Source organism: Bombina bombina, chromosome 6, assembly GCF_027579735.1.
Source record: "Bombina bombina isolate aBomBom1 chromosome 6, aBomBom1.pri, whole genome shotgun sequence".
NCBI lineage: Eukaryota > Metazoa > Chordata > Amphibia > Anura > Bombinatoridae > Bombina > Bombina bombina.
Genome location: NC_069504.1, coordinates 26,719,750 through 26,732,984, shown reverse-complemented (window position 1 = coordinate 26,732,984; position 13,235 = coordinate 26,719,750). Strand labels below are relative to the sequence as shown.

Below are 13,235 nucleotides of genomic sequence, written 5' to 3'. Positions count from 1 at the left end.
TCAGGACATCTTTCATCTGGTATTAACCCTTGGTATCCGGGTTATACCGTAACACGCATGCATTCAGCATTTGTTATTATAAAACAATTGCCAGATATGGCCACTGATAGCTGCATCTGGATATTTTCAGAGAGAGAACGCTGCTACCTGAGGCCATGTACGGGTGAAATACTGGAAATCTGAAAGTAATTCTTAAGATTCTTAGTTTGCCTCAAGAATAGATGGAAAAGACATGCCAGGCTTTTTTTTTTTCTTTAAAGTTTCATGACCAGAAGCGTGCCTGCACTTGCACAAGGTTACTCTTAAGATCCGGTCAAGACTTATGTCTGAGTATCCAACGCTGGTCCTTAAATAAGTTTGCACGGTTGAACAGGAGGTTTAGTAGAAGAAATGGATAAAATCATTAAGTTGTAGAAGCTTCTTTGTTGTGGTGACTTATGCAAGAGTGAAACCAGTGAGAATCTGTCCCTCTCAAACCCTGACGCAATCCCCCTGATGCAAGCTCACACCCTGACGACGCATCCCCCTGATGCAAGCTCACACCCTGACAACGCACCCCCCTGATGCAAGCTCACACCCTGACGACGCATCCCCCTGATGCAAGCTCACACCCTGAGGACGCAACCCCCTGATGCAAGCTCACACCCTGATGACGCATCCCCCTGATGCAAGCTCACACCCTGACGACGCATCCCCCTGATGCAAGCTCACACCCTGACGACGCATCCCCCTGATGCAAGCTCACACCCTGACGACGCATCCCCCTGATGCAAGCTCACACCCTGACGACGTAATCCCCCTGATGCAAGCTCACACCCTGACGACGCAATCCCCCTGATGCAAGCTCACACCCTGACGACGCAATCCCCCTGATGCAAGCTCACACCCTGACGACGCAATCCCCCTGATGCAAGCTCACACCCTGACCATGCAATCCCCCTGATGCAAGCTCACACCCTGACCACGCAATCCCCCTGATGCAAGCTCACACCCTGACAACGCAATCCCCCTGATGCAAGCTCACACCCTGACAACGCAATCCCCCTGATGATACATCCCCCTGATGCAAGCACCCCCCCCCCCCCGGGCTGTCTAGTCAACTAGTAATTTATCAAAAGTTTACAAACCAGCTGGCACTTACATACCTGTTAGGGTTGCACAGTAGGTAGGGGGAGCAGAGTTTATATTAAACAGGTAATTCTATTGAATTATTTACCCTATAATAGGGTGTTAAATTGTATAGTTATAGTATTCCTGTGTAGTAAGAATTTAAACCTGTCGCTGATGCCTAAACTGAGAGCAAATAACAACTAGAACCTAATTGTACAAAAGTATACAACTTAGTAAAAAAGAGAGAGGCTCAGCGAAAATAATAAGTAAACTCTGCAACTATGATGTGGATATAAAGAGGATATTATTCCGTACCATCTTTAATGCGAAAAAACTATGAGTAATCATTCATACAAAAGCTTAAGCTAAATTTAAAACACTTAAACCAAGGGGTAATGATAACGTATAGGTGCAAATAATATAGTCATATTGTCAGCCAGCAGACTATGGTAACAAGTAAACTAAGCCCTTAAAATCCAAGGGCTAAATTAAAATTACTTCTATATTATGGTGTTTAATAACTGCTGAGCTGAGATTGACAAAGATAAATCTATCAATTTAACATAACCTTGGTAAGCAAGTGAAAAGAAATAAGGAGAGCCGAAGCTGCTCCTAGGAACCCTGACGCGCGTTTCACAAAAAAACACTTCCTCAGAGGGGGTGCGGGCCGCTGCTAGTGTATGCTATTTGAGGCTTCATAAGTCCCCCCTCAGAACGTGATAGGAGCCATATGGAATACTGATGCCTTACTATTGGTTCAAAGATCTGTCATTCAGTGACATAGTCAAATGTAGGTAAGTAATACACCTGATACGCAACGTAATTGTGGGAGTGAGATGTCAGGCGTGATCATAGAAATCCCTCAACGAATCCAAAGCGGACTGAGTACTAACGTCATAAGAGGGTGTGTTTATAGAATTACATCTTATCGTGTTATGGAATTGATTGGCTGATCATGTTTACAAACATATGTGTCGAATAGAGTTGACAGCACAAATGTTTTTTTTATCTATCAGAAGAAAAAATCTAAAATGAATATAGTTTATTATCTTCAGCCTATCCGCAATCAAATTCTTTATAGAGCAGTAACATATATGATAAGACACAGACTACCAATATATTATTATATCTATGCTTCTTAGTAATATTCATTATAACCGTAAGCACATCGAGCTGATTTATGAAAGGCAAAAAGTGGGATCAAGAAATGTTTTTAAATTCATGTTGTGTCAAGATGTTTGATATAATTATGACATGTATAATCAATTGCCATTACTGACTGCTCATATTAACCCCTAGCTTTCACAGTGTGAGTAATAATGGTAGGTAGAGATACTCTGGTGTTAAAGCAATATGATGGTACACTTTGTTTCCAAATGTTTGTGTTGTTAAAATCAGATATAAAATGTTATATTGCAGAATATCCCATCAGTTATAAGTAGGATCAAATTCATTAGTCTGCTTAATATAATATGTTAGTAGGTACATTATTCGAAACCATCGATTCGAACTAAACTATAAGAATGCAATATTATTTCAATATTGCTGTCAACCACTTTTTACTTAATAAATAGTTAGGTATGAGGGGGCAACTCATGTCCAATATAGTAATTGAGGGCAGAGTTTAATAGGACATATTTTAACGAAAAATGGGTGAAACAGATATCCACTAAAAACCATAATAGTAGATATTTTATGATAAAACACAAAAATATATCATATAAGCTACTCCTAAAAAATATACAATTGAAGAACAATTAAAGTGATTATGATTGTAAACTTGAAAATAGACAAGGTGTATAATGTATCAATTCATATAAACTGAAAAGAAGTGTTTAAGAGCATTAAAATAAAGAACAAATAGCTTAATGCCCTGAAAGTGACTGTGTGTAAAGTTGATTGTGACATTTAAAAAAAACAAAACAACAGTGATACTGAATAATAATAATAATGTAAATTAATATTTATATAAAATATTATATTAGTGAGAAAGTCATGATGAAAAATTGTAAATTAAAGTGTATATACGTGAGGCTAGGCATGAATCATTATATACAAGGAGAAACATAATTCACTGTAGTGGTTTGTTATATGTATACAAAAAATCATTCATACCTTTCGGTTTTACTGAATTGAGTAGATAAATCCACCTGCACTCCATTTTTAGTAGTCTTCTCTATATTGCCGCCTCTTATGCCTAAGGATGCTTTTTGGATTACTGTGTATTTTAATCCAGTCGTTGTACTGTTATGATGCAATTGAAAATGTTTTGCCACAGATGTAATTTTTTTGCCTTAATTCTCATCTCTGGTGGCATTCTTAATGTTGTTGGCATGTTCTAGGATACGTACTCTGACCTCTCTTGTGGTCATCCCAACGTATGCCATTTTACATGAACAAAAAAGTATGTATATGACTCCTATCGTCCTACAGGAAAAACGAGATGTTGGTTTATATATCTTGCCTGTTTTTTCTGTTACGGATTTGGTTTTCCATACATACATACATGCCGAGCATGTACTACATGGGTACATCCCTGGATCTGTATCTTTCTTCTTTACAGTTCGAACATAATGACTGGATACTAATTTGTCTCATAGGTTAATAGGTCTTTTATATCCTACTGATATTCTCTCCCCTATTGTTGAATTCAAGGTTGGACCATTTTGCAGTATTTTCCAATGGTCATTAATTATTTTGGTCACCTGTGACATATGAGGATTGTACGTGGTTATTAGTCTAGGATGGGATTCACTCGAGATTTTATCCTTAGGAACTAATTATTCCTCTCTTTAAATTTTTAGTGCCTTATATTTAGCTCTCTTGACAGATTTTTTGCTATATCCTTGTGTAATCAATCTCTGCATTAGAGTATTACTTTTCTGTAATGTATATGTCTGTGCTGGAGCAATTACGACGTAAACGCAAAAATTCACCATAGGGTATAGCTGTCAGGGTATTAGGAGGATGGGCACTGGATTTGTGTAGAAGTGTGTTTGTGGCTGTTTCCGATAGATTGTAGTATTGATGAATCCATCATCATTCTTAAATATAGTAAGATCTAAAAAACAAATTTTCTTTTGGCTTGCTGAATAGGTAAGTTTAATGTTCTTGTTGTTAATATTTAGTCTGGTCATAAAGTTATCTAATTCAATGGATGTACCTTCCCAAATAAATAGAACATTGTCAATATACCTTATCCATAATGGTGTATGTTCAGTATATAGTTTTAAATCTTCAGAGAATACACAAAAAAGTTCCCAATGCCCCAAGAATAATTAGCATAAGTTGGCGCACAGGCTGTACCCATTGCGGTACCCTGAATTTGTACATAGTATCTGTTATTAAATGTGAAGAAGTTATGAGTTAGGATGAATTGTAGCAGTTGGATTATGAATGTATTGTGTGCCCCGTTATTACACTTATTAGTTGATAGAAAATATTCAATGGCTTCCATTCCATCTTTGTGTCTGATATTGGTATACAGGGATTCAACATTAGCTGTTACTAACCACATTTCATCTGTTAACTTTATGTTCTGTAAGATCTGGAGTACCTCCATGGTGTCACGTACATAGGAAGGTAGAGTTGTTAAGTACTCTCTCAATCTTTGGTCTACAAATTTACTAGTGTTTTCTGTTAGGTTCTCATTCCCAGAAACAATTGGTTTACCGGGTGGTATTTTAGAGTCTTTATGTATATTCGGTAAGAAATACATTGTTGCTATTTTGGGATTATCCCTTTATCAGGTACTTTTTTCTGAGTTAGAAATTATATTATCTTCCCATGCTTTTTGGACCAGATTATTATACTGAGTCACATATGAACTCTGAGGGTTAAAAATAACTTGTTTGTAACAGGTAGAGTTAGATAATTTAGTGGCTTCCTCAGTATACTTCTGGTGTGACCAGAGGACTATATTTCCTCCCTTATCGGACAGTTTTATTATGATGTCATGCCAGGATTCAATTTCTTTTAGTGCCTGTGATTCAGGGAGAGTTAAATTATACTTAGTTTTAAAGGTAGGCAGTTCTTCAATTTTTTGGCAAACCATTTTACAAAAAACTTGTATCTCAGGTGATAAAGATAAGGGGGGAACATATGTGGACTTAGATTTCAAGTTAGATTTCCACATATTAGAACCGGATGATGTTATATCAGTTTGAATATCTGTCATTATCTGTAATGTGTCTGTAGACAATGAGAGTGGATCACAACTGCAGACTTGGAAAAAATGAAAGTGTTGTATCACCTAAGCAATTGGGCTATTGATCTGCATAGACCAAGCTGCTTTCAGTGAAGTTGTTATATAAATACATATGTTGCAGAGCAAAGGCTTGTTTTGCAACTTAAGGTATAAAGTAGAGGTGGTTGTTATTTCAGCACAACAAAATATCTAGTTAAAGACCGAGTGGTCAAAGTGTCACAGAGCCTTATTGCAATGAACCTGTGTAAATACTGCCAAGATATGTATATAACTTCAAATGGCAGTGCAGCAGTTAGGAGGAGGTTAATTTTATATGTCAGTCCCAGTATGCTGCAGAGGCTGTCTTCAGTGCTAATCCGGAATACACCTGCACCCAGCACAGTAGGAAACAAACTGCTCGTTACAGCAGAACTACGGCTTTTACCTTTAACTGCTTGAATGTTCTGTACAGCAGAGGCAGTGAGAATTGGAGCTCCGGGAGGTCTTAGTGCTAATACCGCAGTATGAACTGAAGCCCAGTAGTGCTAGCACATGAGCTGAGGGAGGAGTCCGGTAAGCCGTGACACTTACTCTAACGGAGCGGATAAGTGAAAACCCAGTGTAACGGGTTTCTCTGTGAGAAAGGCAGCAGCCTTAAGTTCTGGCTTCCTAATGTAGCGTGCACGCTGATGAGCCGGGAGATGAGCTGATGGGGTTCTTAGCAGCACGGTTGAGACTGTCAGGAGGTAGTGCTTGGCTGATGAGAAATCCCAAGGGACAGGCAGGCTCTTGTTAGTTTGTAATCCAAGATAGGTAGTTAACTAAATAAGTAGCAGAGAGCAAAACGATGCTAAATACGATAGCAACTATGAGCAATAATTAAGCACCTGTTTGCAGTCACATGATGCCTTAAGTACAGGTGAAGCTGGAAATCAGGTGACTGAAAGGAGAGAAGAAATAGATGGAATGGAATCCTTACATTATCCATTAATTCCTGTAAAATGTCTACAGTGACCAAATTTTCTGCATTCAGAGTATTAGGGTTATGGGCATATAGCTTTTTCAGTAATAGTTTCCTAGAGAATAGATGAACATCTTTAATTCAAACTTGTTCAGTGAATTAACTGGACAAAAAGATAGCCCTCTAGAAAGTACTGAATTGTGTGCAGAATTAAGTATACGGTCCGATAGATTAATGATTCTCAATTGTTCATCTTTATCTTGGAGGAGAGACTGAGTTCCCTCCTTGTGGATTGTCTGACAGGACCTGAGAGTTTGCGTTAGTTCCCTCTGGAGTTGTGAGATATTGTGGTCTGCGTGATGGAGGGATTCACGTTCTGAGGAGCATTGGATAAAAAAGAAGAGGAAGTAGTTGCAGATTGTACCGTGCTATATGTTTTAGGTCTCACTATAGGGGTGTAATTGGCATTATCTGTCGGCTCATTAACAATACTGATATCAGTGTCATTGTCAGAAATTTCAGATTCGCTTTCGGCTTGTTGAACCAGATACCTGTTACCTCTACGCCTAAATGTTGCCCCAGCGGTAGACTTTTTGACTTTCAAAATCTTCAATATCTCTTTGTAATTTCTTTTTTTTAGTAGCTATGAGTTCTAACTCTAGTTTATCCAGTTCTTTCTGATATTTGTCATACTTAGTTTTATATTCAATTTTATCATTGAATTTGGGTAGTTGGGCATTGTACTCTTCAATTTCAGTATCTAGTTTTGTTAGCTCTAATTTATCATGTTTGATTAATATTTGGATAAGCTTTAATGAGCACTCAGTGCAGTTTCCCACTGTTGACTAAGATCTTCATTGTTAAGGGTGAAGGCCGGAAAAACCTTCATCCTTAGACCCCTTGGAATTATATTTTTTTCTGCGTATTTTTCAAAGAAATGCCAATTCCACCACCTTTTAGATTGTTTGTGTAGTGTTTGGTGTAGTTTGCACAGTACATTATTCAGTTCCTCATCATTTATGGGTATATTTTCTCTAGTTGTAACATTAAAGATAATGAATATTACTAAGAAGCATAGATATAATAATATATTGGTAGTCTGTGTCTTATCATATATGAAGCCTCAAATAGCGTACACTAGCAGCGGCCCCACCCCCTCTGAGGAAGCGTTTTTTGTGAATCGCGCGTTAGGGGTCCTAGGAGCAGCTTCGTCTCTTCTTATTTCTTTTAACTTGCTTACCAAGGTTATGTTAAATTGATAGATTTATCTTTGTGAATCTCAGCTCAGCAGTTATTAAACACCATAATATAGAAGTCATTTTAATTTAGCCCTTGGATTTTAAGGGCTTAGTTGTTGCCATAGCCTGCTGGCTGATGATATGACTATATTATTTGCACCTATACGTTATCGTTACCCCTTGGTTTAAGTGTTTTTAATTTAGCTTAAGCTTTTGTATGAATGATTATTCCTAGTTTTTTCACATTAAAGATTATTAGTATGAATGGTACGGAATAATATCCTCTTTATATCCACATCAGAGTTGCAGAGTTTACCTATTATTATTTTTGCTGAGCCTATCTCTTTTTTACTAAGTTGTATACTTTTGTACAATTAGGTTCTAGTTGTTATTTACTCACATAACTGACTACGCCCCTTACAGTACTTGAGTGCTATCCTCAGTGTTTCTTGCTGGATTTTCATAATGTTGTTAATGTGAGACTCCTATAACAATTTATTTATGTTTTGTGTGGCTCCCCTTCACTAAAGCACTGTTCACTTGCTCTCTGTGACCCCACTTCACTTAGACAGTGGCTCTCCTTTGCCCCCCCCCTTCGCTCTAGTGCTGGCTCTCCTGTGTTCCCCCCCTCGCTCAGACTCTATCTCTCCTGGGTGTGCTCTCCTCCCCCCCCTCGCTCTGGCTCTCCTGGGTGTCATCCCCCCTTGCTCTGGCTCTCCTGGGTGTCGTCCCCCCTCGCTCTGGCTCTCCTGAGTGTGCCCCCCTCGCTCTGTCTCCTGAGTGTGCCCCCTTCGCTCTGGCTCTCCTGGTTGTCGTCCCCCCTCGCTCTGGCTCTCCTGAGTGTGCCCCCCTCGCTCTGGCTCTCCTCCCCCCCCCCCGCTCTGGCTCTCCTGTGTGTCATCCCCCCTTGCTCTGGCTCTCCTGGGTGTCGTCCCCCCTCGCTCTGGCTCTCCTGAGTGTGCCCCCCTCGCTCTGGCTCTCCTGAGTGTGCCCCCCTCGCTCTGGCTCTCCTGGTTGTCATCCCCCCTCGCTCTGGCTCTCCTGAGTGTGCCCCCCTCTCCTGGGTGTGCTCTCCTCCCCCCCCCTTGCTCTGGCTCTCCTGGGTGTCATCCCCCCTTGCTCTGGCTCTCCTGGGTGTCGTCCCCCCTCGCTCTGGCTCTCCTGAGTGTGCCCCCCTCGCTCTGGCTCTCCTGAGTGTGCCCCCCTCGCTCTGGCTCTCCTGGTTGTCGTCCCCCCTCGCTCTGGCTCTCCTGAGTGTGCCCCCCTCGCTCTGGCTCTCCTCCCCCCCCCCCGCTCTGGCTCTCCTGAGTGTGCCCCCCTCGCTCTGACTCTCCTGGGTGTCGTCCCCCCTCGCTCTGGCTCTCCTTCCCCCCCCTCGCTCTGGCTCTCCTGAGTGTGCCCCCCTCTCCTGGGTGTGCTCTCCTCCCCCCCCTTGCTCTGGCTCTCCTGGGTGTCATCCCCCCTTGCTCTGGCTCTCCTGGGTGTCGTCCCCCCTCGCTCTGGCTCTCCTGGGTGTCGTCCCCCCTCGCTCTGGCTCTCCTGAGGGTGCCCCCCTCGCTCTGGCTCTCCTGAGTGTGCCACCCTCGCTCTGGCTCTCCTGGTTGTCGTCCCCCCTCGCTCTGGCTCTCCTGAGTGTGCCCCCCTCGCTCTGGCTCTCCTGAGTGTGCCCCCCTCGCTCTGGCTCTCCTCCCCCCCCCCCCTCGCTCTGGCTCTCCTGAGTGTGCCCCCCTCGCTCTGACTCTCCTGGGTGTCGTCCCCCCTCACTCTTGCTCTCCTTCCCCCCCTTGCTCTGGCTCTTCTGAGTGTGCCCCCCTCGCTCTGGCTCTCCTGGGTGTCGTCCCCCCTCGCTCTGGCTCTCCTGAGTGTGCCCCCCTCGCTCTGGCTCTCCTGAGTGTGCCCCCCTCGCTCTGGCTCTCCTGAGTGTGCCCCCTTTCGCTCTGGCTCTCCTGAGTGTGCCCCCCTCGCTCTGGCTCTCCTGAGTGTGCCCCCCTCGCTCTGGCTCTCCTGAGTGTGCCCCCCTCGCTCTGGCTCTCCTGAGTGTGCCCCCCTCGCTCTGGCTCTCCTGAGTGTGCCCCCCTCGCTCTGGCTCTCCTGAGTGTGCCCCCCTCGCTCTGGCTCTCCTGAGTGTGCCCCCCTCGCTCTGGCTCTCCTGGGTGTCGTCCCCCTCGCTCTGGCTCTCCTGGGTGTCGTCCCCTTCGCTCTGGCTCTGAGTGTGCCCCCTTCGCTCTGGCTCTCCTGGGTGTCGTCCCCCTCGCTCTGGCTCTCCTGGGTGTCGTCCCCCTCGCTCTGGCTCTCCTGGGTGTCGTCCCCCTCGCTCTGGCTCTCCTGGGTGTCGTCCCCCTCGCTCTGGCTCTCCTGGGTGTCGTCCCCCTCGCTCTGGCTCTCCTGGGTGTCGCCCCCCTCACTCTGGGTGTCGCCCCCCTCGCTCTGGCTCTCCTGGGTGTCGCCCCCCTCGCTCTGGCTCTCCTGGGTGTTGCCCCCCTCGCTCTGGCTCTCCTGGGTTTCGCCCCCCTCGCTCTGGCTCTCCTGAGTGTGCCCCCCCTCGCTCTGGCTCTCCTGGGTGTCGTCCCCCTCGCTCTGGCTCTCCTGGGTGTCGCCCCCCTCGCTCTGGCTCTCCTGGGTGTGCTCTCCTTCCCCCCCCTCTCGCTCTGGCTCTCCTCCCCTCCCCCCCTCTCGCTCTGGCTCTGCTGGGTGTGCCCCCCCTCGCTCTGGCTCTCCTCCCCTCCCCCCTCTCGCTCTCCTCCCCTCCCCCCTCTCGCTCTCCTCCCCTCCCCCCCCTCGCTCTGGCTCCCCTCCCCCCCCTCTCGCTCTGGCTCCCCTCCCCCCCCTCTCGCTCTGGCTCTGCTGGGTGTGCCCCCCTCGCTCTGGCTCTCCTGGGTGTCGTCCCCTCGCTCTGGCTCTCCTGGGTGTCGTCCCCTCGCTCTGGCTCTCCTGAGTGTGCCCCCCCTCGCTCTGGCTCTCCTCCCCCCCCCCCCTCACGCTCTGGCTCTACTTGTGCTCTGGTGCTCTGGTGCTCTACTTGTACTCTGGCTTATTATATGTATACACACCTCACCCTTCTTACTTTCTCCTTACAAATTTTTTTAATACACACTTTTTTCTTTTTTTTTTTCTTTTTACAGTTTCCAGGAGAAAGAGGACTCATGATGCAGAGAGTATTCACTGATGCCACACAAGATGTCCCAGAATGCTCATCTCTCGCCACATATATCTTTGTATATCCTTGTTAATAAAATGTTGTTTATCTGTGTTTCCTGCACTTTATCCGTAACTGCAGCTGATATAGGAACATTAAACACCTTACACTTTGTCCCACGCTCCCTAATAAGCTAAAAAATCTAATCATTTGCTTTTTAGCTTCTCTGGAGCGTGGCAGCTCAACTTTTCCACAAAATCACTAAGTTGATATAGTTTAGAGGTTTAACCTTAAAGCGCAGAGAGCCACACAGTGTGTTTGTGATGAGAGACTTGGCAATTGCTGTTTATGTGGCACAAGCTCTGTATCTAAGCAGACACACAGCAACCACACCTGACTGCACAATAAAAGCTCAGGATAATACAAATTTATAGCACAACTACGTCTGTTTAAATGTATTACTGCGGTGTCACTTGTGGTTGCTGTGTGTACGTTTTATTGCGATACAATGCACTGTAAGAAAATGCTAAAGGGAAAGGAGCATGTGACAGACCCTTCTGTCAGTACTGAAAGAGTTAACTTTGTTCAGCTTTAAGAAGCTATTTTCTAAATACAAGGTTGCTGGCATCAGCTATTGTGTGTTGTAATTAAGTTTAAGTGATAAACATTCACATTGTTTAATCCCATCCAGAGAGCAGACGCCCAAGTGATGAGAAAGGCTCAAGTGTGTCTTGTGTTTAACTTGTTTATCTACTTAATTAATGTAATTCTATTGTGGCATGTCAAAGGGCGTTTTCCCTATATCTAATGTACAATATTCTTTCAACCCCCCATCTGGGGTCAGACCTGCATAAATACTGGGCATATAGCCTTCAATAAAGTGCATTCTGTTTTAACCTTCAATGTGGAGCCTGGTCTCATGTTTGAGGGGGGAATTCGCTGGGTTGTGAGTTGCTGATCTCACATTCAGGGCATCTTCCATCTGGTATTAACCCTTGGTATCCTGTTGGTACCGTAACAATTGGTGGCAAGAGACGGGATGATCCTCATCGCCCAGAAGAGCAACTACACAAGCCAGTAACCTCAGGAAGAGGGGGATTATTACAATACTGACCAAGATGGAAGGAGTACCAGGGACCGAAGGAACCAATGGGCCCAGCATATCAGACAGAACCCACGAAGAAGCAAGCTTTGATTGGGCGGTTGAAATTAGACTGGCACATTATGGCCCCAACCCATCTGCCGAAATTATCGACCGGGTCATAGCAGCTGTGGAGGCCAACCTACTTCGCCAAAGCGGCGCTGCAGCAGCCCAAGTCACAGCAACCCCAGTGGAAAAGAGAAAAGTACATTTTGCAGCTTTTAAAAACTTCCTGGAAACAGAAGGAGAGATTGATGGGTACCTTGCGGATTTTGAGAGGCAATGTGCACTACACAAGGTACCCGTAGAGGACTGGGTCACGATATTATCCGGAAAATTATCCGGCCGGGCCAGTGAGGCTTTTCGGGCCATTCCAGATGAAGTCGGGGATTATAATACTGTAAAAGAGGCTCTGCTCTCCAGGTATGCGGTTACACCGGAGGCATACCGGAGGCGGTTCAGAGACACTGTTAAATTGGCTGGTGATTCCTACGTTGAGTGGGCATGTAAGGTGCACCGCATAGAAGCTCACTGGATGGCGGGGTGCCAAGCCGTATCCGGGGAAGAGGTGCTGCAGCTATTCCTGTTGGAACATTGCTTTGACAAGTTATCCGCAGGAGTTAGAGAGTGGGTTCGGGACCGTAAACCCTCCACCCTGCATGAAGCTGCTCGCCTGGCAGATGAGTATACGGATGCCCGCAAACTGGATACTGCTACCACTAAGCCCCCTGCTAGAGTGGAGTACAGACCCCCAGTCACCCCAGCAGCTGCCAATTACCAACCCCTGGTGCACCGCTATACCACACCGCCTTCAGCCACGAACTACCCTCAGACAGCCCGGTTCACCTCACGGGATTACTCACAGCCTATTCGGTGCTTTGGATGTAAGCAACTAGGGCACAAAAGATCGGAGTGTCCCCTAAACACTGCGAACCAAGCACAGTCCTGGAGGAGACCCGCCAGCGGAATCCCACGTAACCCTCAGCCTGCTGCCCACTGCGTAGAGGGGGAAGAATGCTGGGGCATCCTACATGAAGCAGACCCCGTGCAAGCTGTCCACCGGGATAACCGACAACAGCACCGGCAACTGGTTAAAGTAAATGGGAAGGAGGTCAGTGGTCTACGGGATACTGGCGCTACTATGACCTTGCTCCAAAAGAACTTGGTGTCCGAGAACCAGCACACCGGAGACACTGTGGCTGTGAGGGTGGCAGGGGGCACTGTGTTCCGCCTACCTGTTGCCCGGGTACATTTGGATTGGGGAGTGGGCGCTAGACATGTGAATGTGGGGGTCATGAAGGATTTACCAGCTGATGTTCTCCTTGGAAATGACTTGGCCCCCCTTGTTTCTGCCTACGCTCCCATGGGTCCCGCTGATGTTAACCCTGTGACTACCCGTGCCCAGACCCGTGCCGCCGAGACCGACCCACCTGCTGCTGAGACCCAGGTAAGACTCTCTTCCC

The 13,235-nt window shown here is 45.6% G+C and overlaps 1 protein-coding gene across 1 annotated transcript in view; it reads left to right on the top strand.

Annotated features, from left to right (window-relative positions):
• POLR1H (RNA polymerase I subunit H) overlaps positions 1-11,534 on the top strand; it is an 83,083-nt gene extending 71,549 nt beyond the window's left edge. The window contains exon 5 of the mRNA XM_053716332.1: positions 10,618-11,534. Coding sequence (XP_053572307.1) covers positions 10,618-10,642 — 25 coding nt within the window. The 3' untranslated portion in view covers positions 10,643-11,534. The remainder of the gene's footprint in view (positions 1-10,617) is intronic.
• The last annotated feature ends 1,701 nt before the right edge of the window (positions 11,535-13,235 follow it).